This window comes from Balaenoptera borealis (genome assembly GCF_965194805.1).
Source record: "Balaenoptera borealis genome assembly, chromosome: 19".
Lineage (NCBI taxonomy): Eukaryota > Metazoa > Chordata > Mammalia > Artiodactyla > Balaenopteridae > Balaenoptera > Balaenoptera borealis.
Window position 1 is genome coordinate 28,027,294 of NC_138878.1, and position 20,936 is coordinate 28,048,229.

Sequence of the window (20,936 nt, forward strand, 5' to 3'; positions counted from 1 at the left end):
GGTGGCCTACCCGACCGAGCAACATTGATCCAATCGCTGCTGGGATGGCCACAATATCTGGAGCTCCCATTGGTAAGTCGGGTATGGGTTCCGCCTCCCTTTACTTTGGTACTTCCTATTAGATAGCGGTGGAGAAACACGGGAAATGAGGCATTCTGGGAATTGCAGTCTCTGTAGGAAAAGAGCCGCTAGATTAGTGTGACGTGGGTCTTGCAGCTTGCGAGGAGATGAGTGGTAAGCGGCCTGCTGAGCCCGTCCCGGGCCGGGCTGGGAAAAAGGGAAAGAAGGAGGTGATGGCGAAGTTTTCGGATGCTGTCACGGAGGAAACCTTGAAAAAGCAGGTGGCTGAGCCCTGGAGTCGCAGGACGCCGTTCCGCCACGGTAAGCTGGTGCTGTGAAGGGGGAGGCGCAGCGCCGGGTCGGGGGCCTCTGAAAAAGTCCTGGCACTCTAGCCGATTCCTGAGCAGCGAGGCCACAGGGGAAGAGGCTCTTGGAGAGAGCGTGACTTTGCCACCTCCGACTCTCCTGCCTGGCCTGCTGTCCCTTTTCCAAGTTCAGTTTGGATTTAGAAACCTAGAAGAGGAAGAAATGAAGGCCAGGGAGTTTCGGGAAGTAAAGGGCATGCAAGTTCATGGAAATTCTGGAATTAGAGGTGAGGTAGAATCTTCTTAACTGATTGTGCGTCGTTGGGCAATGGGTTCAGCTCCTTACTATATAAAGTAGGATAACTAATAGTATTTCCCTCGGAAAGATGTTGACTGTGATTAATAATCTAATGTATGTATGCATCAATACATATTTTTCTGAGTAAGGACCAGTAAACATTTGGACACATAGTCGAGTAGCTTTTGCGGTTTTCCTCCGAAGGTGACGCTCGTTTGTCCCATAATAGCGTAGCCAGAGCATTTGCTGGGAGCTGCCAGATAGCAGGCACCTGAGCTTACTCAGTTTTGCCGGCCTGTAGTTCAACAACGTGACCCATGAAGGTAAACATGGTTTTGACCAAAGGAAGGAACCTTCATCAAATGATTCCAGCCTCAGCTTCAGATATCACCTTATAGGATAAGAACTCTGCTTAATGCATCATGCTTTCCCTTCTAAAGTTTGCCATTATTTTTGTTTCAGTGGTTGAGTGCTTTAAGAGATGAGTCCTTGGTGTCCCGGATGCACATAGAAAGTGGTAGCTTCGTGTTTGGAGTGTAAGCTCTGGACACTCAGGGACTTTTCAGTTTCCTTATGTGTGGGATGGAGATAGTGATGACGTCTACCTTAGAACTGTTGAGAGGATTAAATGAGATAATGCATGTTAAAGCACCACTGTGCCTGGCAGCTGGTGGGAGGTGGTGGTGGTTTGTATTAGAGGGGTACATAATCTGTCCCACCAGAGGCAGTGGGTAAAACGTTGAGGTAAAACTCAAAGAGTTAGAGGAGGTTATGCCTGACCTGATTTTTTTTTTTTTAAGAAGTATGTATTTTATAACTTCCTCTAGCAGTAACTTAGGCAAAGAAAAAGGGTTGAAGAAAAATTGGCTGCCAGTATTGTTATTCTCGTTTTTAATTTGCTACTCTCATTTGAAGTTTTGGAGGAAATGAATTAAGACTCTAAAATACATTCAGCTGAATAAGTAATTGTTGAACTAAAAAACCCCCAAAAGAGCAGAAATCTTAATTTAGTGACATCGTTTATACTCATCTTAAGGACTAATATTTTTAAGCACAGTACCTTTAAAAAGTAGTAGTAAGTGGGGGAAAAAAAAAAAGGAAGAGCTTATAATTCTTCCCCCAAATCTTAAATTTTAGGTACTAGATTTCTGAAAATTCACGACCATCCCTTTTGTATTCTCTCTACTGTGCTGCTCACAGGTCAAAAATACAAAAGGGAAAAGTGATAGATAATGCTTTCCTCCCCACAGAAGCCATTGTCATGGACATGGACCCCTTTCTTCACTGTGTGATCCCAAACTTCATCGAAAGCGAAAACTTCTTGGAAGGACTTCAGAAGGAACTTTTGAACTTGGACTTCCATGAAAAGTATAATGACTTATATAAGTTCCAGCAGGTATTTATGGCCCTTTCACATTAGCTTTTCCACTTCAGAAATTCATTTTCTATAAAATCATTGAATACCTTTAGACTTGAGGTTTTAGTTTGGGTTTGCCATTGAGGGTCCTTGCCTTGACGTTGTTAAAAGCATTAATTTATTTAACATAAGCTGAGTGTTAACTGTGTGTTTGGTGCTTTAATTATTATATGGAAGTCTTTGCCAGTTCCTGCCCTGAAAGCCTTTAAAATCTAAAATAATAGAGGTGATAGTGATGGTGAAAGATAGTCAGAAAATACAGTAAGCCGGTAAGTAAATACATTATAAACAAAAAGGATAAGTACATTTTGGGGAGTGGTATAATGAAGAGAGTAGTACATTGGAACGTAATAACCATTTAAATTTTTGAGGTCATGTCTTTGTTTTAGGTGGCTTGCTGTATTGCAGTATGTCCTGCAGAGAGTTAGATCTGTTCTTTTTAAATCGGTGGACAGTTGAATTTGGCAGAAAAGACTGTTTCAAAATCAAGGCTGGTTTTCCTACTCTTAGAAGACAGGCCCAGTCTAGGTATAAAAACATATAGGTCATTGGTTTCCCCAGTTTGGGGGGATATCTTTTAGTACATGGCATACATCACTCTTAGAAATCGTTATAGAACCTCAAGGACATCAGCCTTTAAAATCACAAAAAATAAAAGTGAAGATTAAGAACTATTTTGTTTTCTTTCCATTTCCCGCTGATTTCTTTTTATCAGGGATAAAAGAGTAACAAATTTTTCTGTCTTGCATTTATTCTTTTACACTAGAGCTGGTTGTGTCCCCCAGTCTGTCTATCTTTGGGCCTTACACATATGATTGAATTAACCAAGTTAGGTTAAATACACAAATGATGTTACTCTTAATAATTCAAAAAATCTAATGAAAAATAACTTTTAACCATAGTAAAGTTGTATAGGTTAATTAAAAACCATAGTTGTCTGCCTTTGTAATTATATCAGCTTTGATAACCCTAGGCCTCTTTGGTTGATTTGGGGCTATATGCATCTCTGATTACTGAAATTGAGAAAGTGGTTTTTTTTTATTTTTTTATTTTATTTATTTATTTATTTTTTTTAAATTTTTTTTTAATGCTATTCTTGTCTGCTTACATTCTTTATATTTATGTATGTATGTATGTATGTATGTATGGCTGTGTTGGGTCTTCGTTTCTGTGCGAGGGCCTTCTCTAGTTGTGGCAAGCGGGGGCCACTCTTCATCGCGGTGCGCAGGCCTCTCACTATCGCGGCCTCTCTTGTTGCGGGGCCCAGGCTCCAGACGCGCAGGCTCAGTAATTGTGGCTCACGGGCCGAGTTGCTCCGCGGCACGTGCGATCTTCCCAGACCAGGGCTCGAACCTGCGTCCCCCGCATTGGCAGGCAAACTCTCAACCGCTGCGCCACCAGGGAAGCCCGAGAAAGTGGTTTTTACTTAATGCAATTTGGTAGATGAAAATACTTCTAATTGTGAAGTCAGTGAGAGGTAAAATAATAGAAAGGGCCCTGGGTAATGAGAGGAAAAAGAAGCAGCCATTACTTTAGATCCCCATGGGTGCTTGATGAAACTCTGCTGTGAATAATTTTTACTATGCTCACTTTGGGACTGAACTTCTTCATCCTAAGACAGTAAATATAAAACCTGCTTTCAGTCTCCTGTCCCATAAAACTTCACTTATATCCCTTTTTCTTTGCTTGTGCTGTGAATTGACTTGATAATTGGGTCTATAACAACTTCTAGTCCTCCTAACCAAGTTTGTCATTAGGAGTAGCCTGATACTCTGTATTTTAAAGCAAGCATTACTGAGTGCATGCTTTATGCCATGCTAAGTGCTTTGTATTTATTAATTCATTAAATCCTTATAATGGTACATTACTGTTCCTGTTTCACAGATAAAGAAACTACATCAGGTTTTCCTTCTCTTCTGGATCATTCCTTTCAACATACCAAAAAAAAAAGAAAGAAAGAAAGCTGTTAGTTCTTCTCTTAAGGAAAAAAACGCTGTTGACCTAACTTTCCCCTTCAGCTATCACCCCATTCCTCTGCTCCCCTTGACAGTAGCATTCCTTCTGAGTCATCTGTAGTGTCTCAAATTCCTGTTCTGTTCTCTGTTAAGCCCACTTTATTAGGCTTTCACCTGTTACACACCACTGAAACTACTTGTCAAGGTCACTCACACCTTGCACATTAGTAAATCCAGTCATCAGTCTTCAGGCCTGGTTTTACTTGACTCTCGGCAACATTTGACCTACTTTGTTACTCCTCCTTCCTGTAGACTCTCCCCCGACCCCCCCTTACTTTCAGGAAACCATCCTCTCTTCATTTTCCTTCTACCTCACCGGTGAGTCCTTCTTAGTTCCCTTCAGTAGGTCTTCCTTTTGTACCTGGCTTCTTAATGACAGAGTACTCTAGAGCTTAGCCTTTGGATCACTTCCAGACAGATTGCAGAGAGTCTCATGGCTTTGCCTCTACTCTAGGATACCTATGAAGTGTCTCATACTTTCCAAAACTAAACTGATCTTCTCCCCCTAAATCTGCTCCACCTGCGATTTTCCCCATCTCAGTTCACAACAATCTTTCCAGCGGCTGAGGCCAAAAACCTTGAGGTTATCCTTGATTCCTCTCTCACACCTCATCTCCAGTCCATTGGGAAATTCTGTGGGCTCTACCTTCAGAATATATTCAGAAAAGCCCACTTGTTTCCACTTCCATTGCCAACACCTGATCCAAGCCATCTTTTTCTCTCACCAGGATTTTTCTCTTAGCGTATTAACCAGTCTCCTTGCTTCCACCCTTGCCCACCTACAGCCATTGTGTTCTTTTAAAATGTTAATGGAGGGACTTCCCTGGAGGCACAGTGGTTAAGAATCCACCTGTCAATGCAGAGGACACGGGTTCAATCCCTGGTCCAGGAAGATCTCACATGCTGTGGAGCAACTAAGCCCATGCACCACGAATACTGAGCCTGAGCTCTAGAGCCCACAAGCCACAACTGCTGAGCAGCATGCCGCGACTGAAGCCCATGCTCCTAGAGCCCGTGCTCCGCAACAAGAGAAGCCACCGCAATGAGAAGCCCACGCACCACAATGAAGAGTAGCCCCCACTCGCCACAGCTAGAGAAAGCCCGTGCGCAGCAATGAAGACCCAATGCAGCCAAAAATAAAAATTAATAAAGTAAAAAAAAAAAAGTTAATGGACCCAAGAGAATTGAAAATATTTGTTCACATAAAAGCTTGTACGTAGATGTTTGTAGCAGCATTATCTATAATAGCCAAAAAGTAGAAACACCCAACGTCTGTCAGCTAATGAATGGATAGACCAAATGTGGTGTGTCTATACAATGGAATATTATTCAGCCAGAAAAAGGAATGAAGTACTAAGTACTGCTGCAACATGGATGAACCTTGAAAACATACTCAGTGAAAGAAGCTAGACACAGAAGGCCACATATAGTGTGATTCCATTTGTATGTAATGACCAGCAAAACATATGTAGAGACAGAGAGTAGATTAGTGGTTGCCAGGAGCTGGGGAGAGGGGGGATGGGGAGTGACTGCCTGATAGGTACAGGGTTTCTTTTTAGTGTGATGAAAATATTCTGGAATTAGTGGTGATAGTTGCACACCAGGTGAATATGCTAAAAATCCACTGAATACACACTTTCAGGTGGTTAAAATGGTAAATTTTATGTGAATTTTATCTTCAGTTTTTAAAAATTAAATGGGATCATATTATTCCTTTGCCCAAAATCTCCAAAGGTTCTCATTTCTCTGAGTAAAAGCCAAAGTGGTTCTAAGGCTCCCATTGCATCTTTGGCCCCTTCTCCTGCTGCTCTCCCCCAAATTGCTGTTGCAGCTGCACAGTCTCCTGCAGTTTCTTGAACAGGCCAGGCATTCTTCACACTCAGGACCTTGAATCTGCTTTGCTGAGATATTCCCTTGGTACACCTCCCAACCTCCTTCAAGCCTTTGCTTCACCTCAGTGAAGTCTAACCTGGCCACCAAATTTATAATTGCAAACCCTTCCCCACTCTCAGCACTTCTGGTCCCTCGTACGCTGCTTTATTTTCCCTCGACACTTGTCACCTTTTTTTATACTGATAATCGACTTTTTATGTTTGTTGTCCCTCTCCGTCAAGAATATAAGCTCCACTGTAATAACTATGTAAGTACTTGTTGAATGAATAAGGCACAGAGAGGCTAGGTAACTTGCCCGAGTCATAGAGCTGCCAAATGGAGGGGCCATACCTCAAACCCAGGCAGTTTGGCTTCAGAGTCCAGGCTCTTAATGACAGTGCTCTACTGCCAGAGTGTTCCCTAAACTAGTCTCCTCTGTGTGTCTGATTTATGAAGGAAATCCTTTTTTTTCTTTTTTTCATGATCAAGTCTGATGATCTGAAGAAGAGAAGAGAGCCTCACATCTGTGCTTTAAGGTAAACAAGCGCTCATATTTGTTGGGTGCATAATACGTGCCAGACAGAGGAGTAAGTGCTTTAAATGTTAGGTCATACAACCTTTGTTGGTGTTATTGTCCCCTTTTGTAGAGGAGGAAACAGACTCTGAGAAATTAAGTAACTTCTTCAAAGTTAACTAGGTAAAAATTGAGGGAACTAAGATATAAACCTAAGTCTGTCTGATTCCAGGGCCCAAGTTCTCAATGATAAAGTGTTCAACTGTTAGTAATCAAGGAAACAATGCTGGAGATACCATCTTTCACATGTTAGTTTGCAAGTATTTAAAACAAAAACTCCAGTGTTGACAGAGGGGTAGATACCTTTATACAGTGCCGCTATCTTGAAGATGGTTTTGAAAGGTGTATCAAAACCCTTAAAATGATGCTTGTCTTTTTGTAGTATAATTCCACTTATAAGAATTTATCCTGAGGAAATAATTAAGGGTGTGCTCAAAAATTCTATACAAGATTGTTTATTGTGATGGTGTTTCTAACAGTGAAAAATCACAAATGCCCACCCATCAAGATTTATATAGCTAATGGTACAAAACAAAGTGAAAAACTATACAATCGTTGAATATGATGTGACTTTATTTATTTATTTTTTTGGCTGCGTTGGGTCTTTGTTGCAGTGCGCAGGCTTCTCATTGCGGTGGCTTCTCTAGTTGCGGAGCACGGGCTCTAGGCACACAGGCTTCAGTAGTTGTGGCTTGCAGGCTCTAGAGCGCAGGCTCAGTAGTTGTGGCGCACAGGCTTTGTTGCTCAGCGGCATGTGGGATTTTCCCGGACCAGGGATCGAACCTGTGTCTCCTGCGTTGGCAGGTGGATTCTTAACCACTGTGCCACCAGGGAAGTCCCAATGTGTGTGACTTTTAACACATGAGTATGGTAAAGTTATTTCATCGTCCTAAGATACTTTTTGTGTGTGTGTATTTTAACCTCTCTGAGACTCAGTGTCTCACACAATTATTGTTGTATCCTATTTTTTGAAGTGATGTATAAAATGATGATACTTCTTGCAGGCAAAGGCATATTAGGCTAGATGAAATAAACTTATCAAGAGAAAAGAAGTTAAAATAGCATACATGGTGGATCCCATATGAAAAAAGAGATGTATATTTGGATACCTACGTGTGTACAAAGGAAAAGACTTGGAAGGATGGAATGTTTAAATCTGGCTAGTAGGACTACAGGTTTTTTAAAGTTTCTTTTTACTTATAATAGGGTTTTTTCCTAGTTTTGCTACAGTAAGCCCATGTTACTTTGTAATAGCTGTCTGTTTTTCATCTATACAAGTTATATTTTCTCATTCTTTTTTTCTCTGCAATATTTCCATAAATGGTAGCAGTCTGCAGTTTATTTCTTCTAAATCCTGAAGTATTGCTCACGTGTTAACTGTAACTCATAATATTTCATATTTATTTTAGACCTTTTTTCCCCCAAGACCATGATGCTTTAAAGCACTATCTCATTAGTTCATACCACACCTCTGGTAAGCATTTCTTTCCTATGGGACTGGGTTACATTCTGTATCCAACGCGTAACAGCCAGATGGTAGGAGAGATGGAATTCCTTGGTCTTTACCGAAAGGTGATCTTTTTATTTCCCAGTTGGGTTCTGTGATTTCTCTCATGAATACAATTAACAAATGAGAATGACGGGAGAAAATAACCCTGTCGTGACACTTTCATAGGGTAACTAGAGAAAGAGCTTTCTATGGAATAAATTTGTGGAAGCTGATGTTACCAGTAACAGAGGGAATGAAGGCTTTGATAATACTAGTTACGTAAAGCATCAAGATTCAAGATTTTGCAAAAATGTTGACCACCTACATTACCTGAAGCCTGGTTTAGCAGTTTGCTATGCTGACCTATTATGTCTAATGTGCAACTCTGCCTATAAAAGTTACATGGCACTTTTGTTTGGACTAACCAAGCACAATATTTTATGGAGTTTTTTGGATTGGGTAGCATACAGTGTAAAAAGATATTTGGTAATAAAATTTCAGGGCATCAACCTGGAGATTTGGTATCTAGTTATTAACAGCACAATTGCATTTTATGGGGATTTCAGTGATGTACATTTGGACTAGAATGATCCAAAAAATACTGTCTCTTCATGTGCAAAATTTGAACTAACATAAACCCTTTAAAAATGTTTTTTAAAATGTTTTTCCAGTTTTATTGAGATATAATTGACATAAAAAATGTTAATTCATCAAAGTTAACATAATTTCAAAGTTGACTGCCAACTGAGTAAGTTTTAATTTGTGTTAGAGTTCTATACAGAGCCACTTTAGCTGGTAAATGGAAATGTTCAACCATCTTTGTTTTTTTGGTATCCTGTTAATATCAGAACTTCTGTGAAAGAGTTTATTATTACGCAATTAGCATAATAGTCACCATTATTTTAACCTACAACAGTGTCACCCACCCAAGTGTTCATTAAACAACAGTGCTGAAAAACAGCTCTAAAAATCAGTGACTTCCAACTGGAACATTGGTGTTCCTATGACAAAGGCCAGACCACTGTCGTGATAGGGCAATACTATAAATTTAAGAGTAAGAAAAATAAGATGAGGGACTTCCCTAGCAGTCCAGCGGTTAGGACTCTGCGCTTCCGCTGCAGGGGGCACTGGTTCAATCCCTGGTTGGGGAACCAAGATCCCGCATGCCACATGGCATAGCCAAAAAAAGAAAAGAAAAGAAAACAGTAGAGCAAAAATATATTGCAATAGAGAGATTTACATTTATTTCTCTGGGACTGTTACTCCTAAACTTTGCAAGTTTAAAGTGAGGAACATTCTCAAGATTGGATCTTAAATAAACCAAAACCTCCAGGAAAAAATAGTTGTGGCATAGATCCAAATGGAGCCCACATTATGGTGTAACAAGTTATCTTTTGTTTACATTTCTAGGAAAATTCTGTTTGAACATTTCCGGGCTTGGCTTTCAGACATTTCGAAGATTGACCTGGAATCAACCATTGATGTGTCCTGTGCTAAATATGAATTCTCAGGTAAGAAAGATTAAAACCTTGCTGTCGCTAAGATTTAAAGGCTTTAACTAAATGATCATGGGAAGACAGTTGTCAGTGTTCCAAAATCCTAGACTTCGTGTCCCTGCATAGCATGAGGATCTTCTTAATGAGTACAGTCTGACCCAGCTCATGTATAGAAATGCCCATCTTATTGGAAGGTATAAGGCAGTGGTTCTCTTTGGGAGTATGATGAAAGCTATGAACATATTGTAACCAAGCAAGGGCTTGTGTGCCCGAGGCACACAAAGCCAAACTCTTGACAGCGGTGTTTGTAGCAAAATAAGGACGCCAAGCAAGGAGAATGGGCAGCTCACGCTAAAAAAATGTGAACTCCCCAGTGGCTTTCAGGGAAGGGTTTTTAAAGACAGGGGAGAGGGTTATTGGATGCGTGATCAGCTCATGGACTTTCTTCTGATTGGTTGGTGGTGAGGGAACAGAATGATGTTTCAGGAATCTCAATCACTGACCTTCTGGTTCCAACCAGAAGTCTGGGGTCTGTGTGCTTGTGGTCAGCATATAATCGCCATCCTCCACCTGGGTGGTGAGGGGGTTTCTTAGTTTCTGCAGAACAACTCAAAAATATGCATCAGATTCTTATCTCTATCCCTTCAGGAGGAACTAGGAGTCCTGTGACTCTCGTCTCCTAATCATTAACTGCTTGAGCCTGCTCTTTGTAACCTGGGGGAGGCCTAGGAGACTGAAGCCTTTTTTTCTATAAACAAGAAACAAGGGACACAGAGGGGCTTTTGTGCCCAGGAAGGCTTTGCAGGGTCCTGCTTGGTTTCAGTATTTTCAGAAAAAGGCCAATAATGCACATACACACCAACTTTGCATACAGTATCAGGAAATTCAGAGATGATGGTGTAAGTTACTCTTAAACTTCCCAGGAAACACATAACTCCCTCAGTGTCTTTTTTTTCTTTTGAAGGTAATGAGTGAATATATTCTTAAGGAAAAAATGTCAAACAATATAGCATACAGTGTAATCCACAACAGTCCCCTTCATCTTCTCCTTGTCCCTCTTCCTCTTCAGATGTGTCCACTGTCACCAGTTCGGGGTGCCTCCTTCTTGTTACCTTTCTGAGCATATAAATGTCCTTTTGATAACATGTTTGGTTTTCATCTGGAAGGAAAAGTGTTTTGTGTTGTTTTGTTTTACTAAATAAAATTCTGCTTTGGGTTTACTCTCCCACGTTGTCCTAGGGAAGTACAAATTGGTAACAGCATTTTGAGGATAACTTAGACACATGAAGAGTCATATGCCCTTTTTTTAACTTTTTTTTTAATTTGAAGTAATTTCAAACTGACAGACAAGTGGCAAGCATAGTACAAATAAGTTTTTTCCATTTTACCTGAGAGTAGGTTGCCCTTAGGATGCTCCGTGACCCCTGAGTACTTCAGTCACTCCTACAACAAGGACACTTCTGCTATGTGACAGTAGGAAGCCATCAGAATCAGGAACTACGATTGATACATTATTCCCATCTAATCTGCAGGCTCCATTCAGGTTCTATGATTTGGTCCTTTATAGCAAAGGGATCTGGTCCAGGGTTGTGCATAGCATTTAGTTGTCATGTGTCTTCAGTCTAGAACAGTTCCTCAGTCTTTCTTTGACCTTCATGATCTTGATGCTTCTGAAGATTTACAGATGAGTTATTTTGTAGAACTTCCCTCAGTTTGGGTTTGTCTGCTGCTTTCTCATGATTAGATATGTGTTCTTTTTACTGCATCTTATCAAGAGGTAGATGGTGTGTCATATTACCAGTGATATTAACTTTGATCACTTAATTAAGCTGGTGGCTGACATCAAGTTTTTTCCACTGTAAACTTGTTCTTTTCCTCTCTTTAAGTTAATAAGTATTTTGTGGGGAGACACTTTAAGATTATGTAAATATTCTATTTCTCATCAAACTTTGATTCACTTGTATTAGCATCCACTGATATTTCTTACTACAGTTATTACTATGCAGGTTGTCAAATGGTGATTTCTTTCCTAATAAAATCATTTCTTTATTAGTTGTCATTCTACTGTAAAGAAAACCTTTCCCTCTCCCCAGTTACTCATTTGTTTATTTATGTCAGTGTGAATTTAAGGGTTACTATTTATGTAATGGTTACTGTCATTATGTTGATGCTCATATTGTCCCTGATTTGATCAAGAGGAGCCCCTTTAAGCTGACTTCTGTGTCCTTTTAGTATGTCCTCATGTTACTGAAACAAACTCAGGTTGCTCACAATGCAAGGCAAAGCCAATCTCCTGAAACCAGGTCATGGTGAGGGAAAGTACAGTTTATTCCAGGGCACCAGACAAGGAGAACGGGCCGCTCGTGCCCAAAAGACCCAAGCTCCCCGATGGGTTTTAGGGAAGGGTTTTTAAAGGCAAGGTGAGGGAGAGGGTCACAGGGTGCGTGATCAGCTCGTGCACAGTTCTCTGATTGGTGCATGGTGAGGTAACAAGGTGAGGTCACAGGGGTCAGCATCCTCAATCTTCAGGTTCCAGCCGGTCTGGGGGCTACATGCTCGTGGTCAGCTTTTCTCATCTGGTGCGGGGGGTCTGGTTTCTATAAAACAGCTTAGGAATGTGTGTCAGACTTACCTTTACCATTGAAGCAGAACTGGGAGTCCTTGTGACTGACCTATTAAGTTATGGCTACTCTCGTCTGCCTGCCCTATCTTTGTTCCTGCATTCTTTATTCCTCAGTCATTAGCTGCTGGGGTCTGCTCTTTGCTTCACATGGAGGGCCTAGGAGGTCACAGCTTATTTCCATAGCCTCTTTTTCCAATCAGCAATAAGCAGGGGACAGCAAGAGGTCTTTCGCCGAGAAGGCCCCTACGTGGGTTTCACTCACTTTCACTCATCCTTCTTATTATATCTTACTTCCTAGCAAAACAAGATTTTCCAGGGTTATCTTATATTTCCTGTGCTCTAGACAAGTCACATTGATTCCTCTGGTTTCATTTCCACACCATAGGGTTCATTCTAGATTTCTCCTTTTCCATATTTGCAATTCCATTCTTCAACCTTGAGAAATCTGCCTTCCGTTATTTTCAATATGTTTATTTATTAAAATAATCCCTCCGTGTGGAATGATCTCACTTCACCCATAGCATCCCCTCCCCTCTCCCACCTTGCCCGGATGCCTCTCTTGCTCAGTCCTGGAATAACTATGCAGCCATTAAAAGAGATGACAGAAAAGACATTTGCCATGTAATAAAAGAAAAAACAAAGGTCACAAAACAACCACTGTAGGATGCTATTTTTTAAAAAGCAAATACATGTATGTTGAAAAATACTGGAAGAATATATGTAAAAATATTAGTAGTGATTGTCTCTGAGTCTATATATGTGTTCTTCAGTGTTTTTAGAGTTTTCTATATTGACAGTTTTATTTCTGTAATTATAAAAGAGGAGAAATAAGTGTCATTTTAAAGCTGGAGGAGCTGACGTTACGGAGGAATAGCAGGTGGACTGATAGTGAGCGCAGAGTCAGATGTCCGCTGCTCATTGCCGCACAGGGACATTACGGTGTGCGCTGAACTATTGCAGATGCCCTGCTCTGCCATGACGACGAGCTGGAAGGACGCCGGATTGCCTTCATTCTTTACCTGGTTCCTCCCTGGGACAGGAGCCTGGGGGGCACCCTGGACCTGTACAACGTTGACGGTAAGACAAAGGCATGCTCTTCCACACCAGCAGCCCTTTCTGGGTCCTTACGTGCTCTGTCTGTGCTCCTCGGGAGATGGAAGCTCTTCATTACAGTGGCGACCGCAGGGGGATAATTGCCAGCCCCGACAGCCACCTCTCCTGAGTTGTGCCTGAAATTATCATTACTCCAGAGATAAGTTAGAGCCGAGTTAAGATGAGGACTAGTCAGACCTTCTGAATGCTGGCCGTGGGAGGGTAGAGAACATGTGCAGCCACCCGTGGCTATGAATCTGCCAGGACCAGTGCCTCTGATGGGAGGTCAGGGTCTTTTTTATTTTTTAATGACTGACACCAGAGCTCGACTCCAGAAAACGTTCAGAACCTTTTCCAGCCTTCATCAGTAATAGAGGATGGTGGAGTAAGAACAGATATCACCTAGCAGAACTATATAAGAGGAACAGATGGAAGGGGGTGGCATATGGGGATCTGGAGGGGACATTTAGCTACCCTTAGAAATTGGCAAATTGTCAAGGTGAAACGAGGCGGCCTGGAAGTGGTTAACGATGATGAAGCACATTTACGGATGTGTTCTCTCCCCATGCAGAACACTTTCAGCCGAAGCAGATTGTCAAGTCTCTTATCCCTTCATGGAACACACTGGTTTTCTTCGAAGTGTCTCCAGTATCCTTTCACCAGGTAAAGACTGTGAGCCACAAATGCGTAGAGGGCCAAAGAGCATGCTTTTCAGTCGCCCGTTTTCTGAATGTGACGGCCTCCGGTTGGACAGTCCGGCCAGGTTGTTTTCACACCTAGTGTGAAGGGTCCTGAAATTAGTGAGCCTTGGCTGGTAATCTTCCCCTCTGGTCTTTGCATTGATGTGCTGCTGGTCTTGTCCTTTCAGGTTTCCGAAGTCCTGTCTGAAGAAAAGTCGCGTTTGTCCATCAGCGGCTGGTTTCATGGTCCTTCACTGACCAGGCCTCCCACCTACTTTGAACCTCTCATACCTCGGAGCCCTCACATCCCACAAGATGTAAGGATAAATTCCTGTTGCTGGGATTCTTGTCTTAGAAAAGCTGTGGCATATCATTTGCTTTTCTGGTTTTAAAAGTGGCTCATCCTGATAACTAGGCTTTGAGCTTGCCTTTCCACCCTTCTTAGATACACTTTTGATAGTGTCTTTCTAAGGCAGAGCTTTCCAGAACTTTATTTAACAAGGAAAAAATTATAAAATGAAGATTTGCATACATTTTACTAGTGTAAAATGATGTCAGAACAAAAGCAGTAGGAATTATTAACCCACCCTTTGCATCTGCTGCTTCTTTGTAGCATGAAATTTTGTATGACTGGATCAACCCTACTTATCTCGACATGGAGTACCAAGTTCAAATTCAGGAAGAATTTGAAGAAAGCTCTGAAATTCTCCTAAAAGAGTTCCTTAAGGTAGGCCAGCAAATCCTGTCCAATATAGCACATTTGGCATGCAGCCTTGCTTCCTGGGTGGGTGAAGAGGCATCACTAAGAGTTTTTGTTGCTTTTTGTTTTGTTCCTGGTTAGCATGTTTACGTCATCCTCTTCAAATAAAGTATAGAAATGATGATAATAGCTAACACTGGTATCAGTCGTATGTTAGTGGGTTGAGTCCCTTGGGTATTCCCCAGTTTTCTAGAATCTTAATCACACACGTTTTTTTTTTAATTTATTTTATTTATTTTTGGCTGCACTGGGTCTTCACTGCTGCATGCGGGCTTTCTCTAGTTGCGGTGAGCGGGGGCTACTCTTCGTTGCGGTGCGCGGGCTTCTCATTGCAGTGGCTTCTCTTGTTGCGGAGCACGGGCTCTAGAGCGCAGGCTCAGTAGTTGGGGCACGCAGGCTTCAGTAGTTGTGGTGCACGGGCTTAGTTGCTCTGCAGCATGTGGGATCTTCCCGGACCAGGGCTTGAACCTGTGTCCCCTGCATTGGCAGGCGGATTCTTAACCACTGCACCACCAGGGAAGCCCCCCACACACACTTCTATATTGGGGATGAGTGGTGTGTAGTTCCCATCCTAGTCATTTGATGACTATGGTACTTACCAATTACTTTTAAATAATAGAAAGATTACTGATTAACAAATTAGTAGCAAATGTTTGAGAATGATGAGGTAGCACATTATAGTGGAGAGAGAACTAGGTTAGAAGTTAGAAGACTTTATTTTTATTTTTATTTTTTTAATAAATTTATTTTATTTTTGGCTGTGTTGGGTCTTCGTTGCTGTGCATGGGCTTTTCTCTAGTTGCAGAGAGCGAGGGCCACTCTTCCCTGCGGTGCGCGGGCCTCTCACCGCGGTGGCCTCTCTTGTTGCAGAGCATGGGCTCTAGGCGCACGGGCTCAGTAGCTGTGGCTCGTGGGCTCAGTAGTTGTGGCTTGTGGGCTCTAGAGTGCAGGCTCAGTAGCTGTGGTGCACGGGCTCAGTAGCTGTGGTGCACGGGCTCAGTTGCTCTGCAGCATGTGGGATCTTCCCAGACCAGGGATCGAACCCGTGTCCCCTGCATTGGCAGGCAGATTCCCAACCACTGCGCCACCAGGGAAGCCCTAGAAGACTTTATATTCACGTCTTGGCTCCATGGTTTTACTGACCTGAGCAAATTACTAAGGTCTCACTTTTATTTCATCGTCAGTTAAACTGGGATAATACTTGCCCTGCCCGTCTTGAAGAGTTGTTGTGAGGGCCAAATGAGATCACGTATGCGAGTGTGGTTTTCCCCAATTGACCCTGGGTCCCATGGAATCACAGTCCCAAGAGTTGGTGCCTCCTTGAAAAAAAGGTTGAGAGACACTACATACTGCCTCTCTCTCTGAATTATATAGCTGACAATAGCATATTAAGGAATTCGAGAAGTATTACTAGTAAATAAACTCGTTTAACCCTATTTAACTCAGCTCACCTAAACCATCCTTTGGGATCCTCTTTCCTGTTTTACAACTAATAGGATAACTGTTTGTAGAATACTCCTTGGGAAACTGCATTAAACAAGTACTTATAAAGGCTCTTATGGAGAGTATTTTAATAGATTAATCAGCTTCTTGTACTACACTGGACTTTTTAAGTTTAGAATGCTGATTAAATCAAGGGAATGAGCTGAGGCCTAATGAATCTGTATTATTATATAGACATTTTCATTATAATAAATGCAGGAATTTGAGAGGTTTAGCAATTAGACATAAGACATACAACTACTTAAGGAAATGGCCCAAATTGACACTCAGGTGACTTGGCTAAAGCATGCTGATGATTTATCCAGTCTTTGCTCTGGCTTCAGCGTATCAGGACTGGGGGAGGTTGTGTGAAAGGGGTGAGAGTCACCTGGCCCTTTTAGGAATCAGCCAGCATGATTCCGCAGAGCTGCTGTACCTGCAAGACCAGTGTGGGATCATAGGGAGATCTGCTAACTGCTGCTTCATTTGCTCCTTTTCCAGCCTGAGAAATTTGCAGAGGTGTGTGAGGCTTTGGAGAAAGGAGATGTGGAATGGAGCAGCAGAGGTCCCCCTAACAAAAGGTAGAACCCATCATCCAAGACATTTGCTTCTGCATTCAACACCTGCCTGTTTGTCTGCAAGGCTCACCTCCAATAATAGGACATTTGCCCTGATGATGTTTTGTTCCCGGGGACATCCAGTAGCAGGCCCTAACAAAACCTCATTATTGTAACAACTTGGACATTAGTAAGCTATGCAAGGTTTAGGGAGAGAGATACAAAGCTAATGATCAGCTTTCATCCCATGAGTAATACTACATCTGTGGCTTTGATGAACACCTTGGCATCGCTGCTTTCCAGGTTTTACGAGAAGGCTGAGGAGAGCAAACTTCCCGACATCTTGAAGGACTGCATGGCATTATTTCGCTCCGAGGCAATGTTCTTGCTGCTCTCCAACTTCACAGGCCTGAAACTTCACTTCTTGGCCCCTTCAGAAGGTGAGCTTGAGGACAAAAAAGAGGGAGAAGCAGCCTCTGCTGCTGATGACACTGAAGAAGGGCCTAGCCGCAGTTCTGAGCCAGAGAGCAGGCGGGCAGCCATCAGCAGCAGCAGTCAGCAGAGCAACGAACAGATGGACCCAGAGCCAGAGGAAAACGATGCAAAGAAAGGTAAGCTGCTGTTACGTTCTGTCCTTCTTTTACTGTTAGGTATTCACGATTCAGTCATTTATTCACTCAACAAACATTTCTTAAGCACCTGCTATATGCTAGGCCCTATTTCTGGAGCTGGAGAAGAAGACAGACAAGGTCTCTGCTCTCCCTGGCTTATAGTCTATTGATAGTAGGAGAGGACAGAGATGAAATGATACACGAACAACAAGAAAACATCAAATAAGGATAGGTGCGCTGCAGGAAATCTGAATAGGGTTCCATGCTGAGGAACGACTGGGTGGCCTCTTAGGTGAACGGGCAATCTGGACCAGCCTGTCTGAGGAGCTGTCATCCAAGCTCAGATCTGAATGACGAGAAGGACCTGCTAGAACAGCATTCCAGGTAGGAAGAACAGCTAGTACATTTTATTAGGCTAACAGTAGTACAAATGGTGGAGAGAAATATGACTGGCTTTACCTAAACCTACTCTAAAACACAAGAACATAAAGAAGAGGAAGGTGAGTGGCTTCTTTCTGCTAAGAACCAATATCAGCCTAAGAAAAACTTGCTTGAATTTGGACAAATAGGTAGAAGGAAATTATTAAAAGCAGAGGACGTTTAATCGTTTACAAACAAGATGGAATGGACACATGACCTTAAACTAGTAGAATGTACAACACCAAGAGCGAACCCTAATGTAAACTGTGGACTTCAGTTAATAATGCATCAATATTGGTCAGTTGTAAAAAATAAATCACACTAAGGCAAGATGTTAATAATAGAGGAAACTGATGGGGAGGGGCAGGGGTTGTGTGTGGCAGGAGTAGAGGAACTGTACTTTCTGGGAAATTTAATTTTTCTGTAAACTGCTCTAAAAAATAAAGTTTAACAATAATCATGTTACTTTAAAAAAAATTTCTGGCAGCTAAATATATACTCCATCTGAAAATCATGGTAAAGAGAAATAGAAAGTCAACTTTTTTTCATTATAAGGCTTATATATATATATATATTTTTTTTTTTTTTAAATGCTATTCTTGTCTGCTTACATTCTTTTTATTTATGTATGTATGTATGGCTGTGTTGGGTCTTCGTTTCTGTGCGAGGGCTTTCTCTAGTTGTGGCAAGCGGGGGCCACTCTTCATCGCGGTGCGCGGGCCTCCCACCATCGTGGCCTCTCGTTGCCGAGCACAGGCTCCAGACGCGCAGGCTCAGTAATTGTGGCTCACGGGCCGAGTTGCTCCACGGCATGTGGGATCTTCCCAGACCAGGGCTCGAACCCGCGTCCCCTGCATTGGCAGGCAGACTCTCAACCACTGCGCCACCAGGGAAGCCCTATATATATATTTTTTAAACTGAATATGATATAGCAAGCTATGGATGACTTAGGTGTTTTCCAGTTAACTTTTTTTTTTTTAATTTTTATTTATTTATTTATGTTTGGCTGTGTTGGGTCTTCGTTTCTGTGCGAGGGCTTTCTCTAGTTGCGGCAAGTGGGGGCCACTCTTCATCGCGGTGCGCGGGCCTCTCACTATCGCGGCCTCTCTTGTTGCAGAGCACAGGCTCCAGATGCGCAGGCTCAGTAATTGTGGCTCACAGGCCTAGTTGCTCTGCGGCATGTGGGATCTTCCCAGACCGGGGCTCGAACCCGTGTCCCCTGCATTGGCAGGCAGATTCTCAACCACTGCACCACCAGGGAAGCCCCTATAAGGCTTATATATTTAATAATATAATGGAGCAATAGGTCAGCTGAAGGTTTATGGAAATGGTTTCTCTTTAGTGCTATAACTATTCCTAATTATCATTCTTTTGCAATCTACAGTGGTATCAAGGTTATTTTTTTCTGGCCTTCTGTTTTTTTCTTAGAATCAAGTGTTCCCACATGCCAGGGGGAACTGAGGCATTGGAAGACTGGTCACTACACTTTAATCCATGACAACAGCAAGACTGAATTTGCCCTGGACTTACTTCTCTACTGTGGCTGTGAAGGTAAGAGGGACAGTCTCTCCTGAGTGACCCTCTCTAACTCAACCAGTTCACAAGTAATTTGCCTTGGCCAGGATCTCAGATCACAGGAGCTCTATGTTGGAAGGGATCTTAGGGGTCATGAATTTCAGTCATCTCCCAACTCAGAGTACTATTTGTATCTGTGACCAAGGTAGAGGAGATGAAATAAATCATAATTTCCATCTAAGGAACCCCCCAGAGCTTTTATGTAATTGTCCTTCTAGGTGTATTTTATATTTAGTTCTTAGTTTTCAGTTCTTATTCAGTGTTGGTTGAATGATAAATTCAGGCTTATAAGTCAGAGTTGGTTCTACTGAACTCCCAGATCCCCGTTTTAAGCAGCATGGGATCAGTTATTCGAACAGATGATGTAAGTCTTGCAGTTAGAGTTTGCTGAATGCTCTTTGTTTTCCCTTCATAAGGCTGGGAGCCAGAGTATGGTGGCTTCACCTCCTACATTGCCAAAGGAGAAGATGAAGAGGTAAGTTGCTTCTGACAGCAAACCATCCTTCTTTAGTTCTTAAAGATGCTTTCATTCTTCAGAGACCCAACTTTTATGACCTTCTGCCAGTGTCTTTAGCTGATAAATCCACATTGGTCTGTCTGGCAGTGGTTCTGATTTCTAGTAGAAAGTACTCAGCATGGAATAAAGAGGCTAAAGGATAATCACTAAGCATTCTACCCAGGTAAAAGAAATTCCAAATAAATTAAGAGTCAGATGGTGCATTCCCATGAATCTTTCAATGTAGTAAGAAATCAATGCATTAGGTAAAACTTTTCTGGGTATGTACTGGAATGGGGCCTATTGGAAAATGTCTGGACAGCAAGATCAGTAGCTCCTCCTAGTAAAGGATACTTTAAAGGATCCTCTATCGCCAGAGCCTGAGTATTTGATATGGAACCATCTGTTTGAGAAAAGCGGTGAGAAGAATCTCTGTGTTCTGATGTATCACTGTGTTTGCCTATTTCAGCTGCTAACAGTGAATCCAGAAAACAATTCTTTGGCATTGGTCTACAGAGATAGAGAGACTCTGAAATTCGTCAAGCATATTAACCACCGAAGCCTAGAACAAAAGAAAACTTTCCCAAACAGAACAGGTTTCTGGGACTTTTCATTTGTCTATTATGAATAAATAAGGTTGGGCAAAGCTGGAAAGAGGAGACCCTTCCTCAGTACTGGGACGTCTGGAAGAGTTAGGCATCGAGTGAAGGAAAGCTACAAGGTGACCTGTGTGACAGCGTTCTTAAAACTGTGTGTGGTTGTCCTTTAGTAGGGCTCATAATGATTATCCTCAATCTAGACCTTGAGCTTGGAGATAGGTACTTATCTCTTCATGTAAAATAAAAAGGGGTTTTGTCTTTTTCTTTAACATTCAGTTCATTTTCCATATTGGCTTCTTAGTGATTAAAAAACAATATGTGGTAAAATATACGTGACATAAAATGTATCTTTTTCAAGCGTACAGTTCAGTGGCATTAAGTACATTCACATTGTTGTGCAGCCTTCACCACCGTCCATCTCCAGAACTCTTCCATCTTTCCCAACTGTACCTCTGTCCCCATTAAATAGTAACTCTGTACTTTCCCCTCCCCACAGCCTCTGGCAACCACCATTC

The 20,936-nt window shown here is 42.0% G+C and overlaps 1 protein-coding gene across 1 annotated transcript; it reads left to right on the top strand.

Moving 5' to 3' along the window:
* The first annotated feature begins 169 nt into the window (after nucleotides 1–169).
* OGFOD1 (2-oxoglutarate and iron dependent oxygenase domain containing 1) lies at nucleotides 170–20,696 on the top strand. The gene is made up of 13 exons (XM_082366982.1): nucleotides 170–381; nucleotides 1,914–2,059; nucleotides 6,457–6,503; nucleotides 9,441–9,541; nucleotides 13,110–13,226; nucleotides 13,813–13,904; nucleotides 14,110–14,238; nucleotides 14,535–14,648; nucleotides 16,665–16,744; nucleotides 17,024–17,331; nucleotides 19,180–19,302; nucleotides 19,743–19,801; nucleotides 20,292–20,696. The coding sequence occupies exons 1-13, from the start codon at nucleotides 228–230 to the stop codon at nucleotides 20,451–20,453; spliced, it is 1,632 nt and encodes a 543-aa protein (XP_082223108.1). The 5' UTR covers nucleotides 170–227; the 3' UTR covers nucleotides 20,454–20,696.
* Nucleotides 20,697–20,936: the final 240 nt, after the last annotated feature.

Coding starts and splice junctions, on each gene's coding strand:
- OGFOD1 (XM_082366982.1), top strand. CDS start 228: ATGAGTGGTAAGCGGCCTGCTGAGCCCGTCCCGGGCCGGGCTGGGAAA. Junction 13,905..14,109: donor CTCCAGTATCCTTTCACCAG/GTAAAGACTGTG, acceptor TTGTCCTTTCAG/GTTTCCGAAGTCCTGTCTGA. Junction 16,745..17,023: donor AGAGGTCCCCCTAACAAAAG/GTAGAACCCATC, acceptor GCTGCTTTCCAG/GTTTTACGAGAAGGCTGAGG.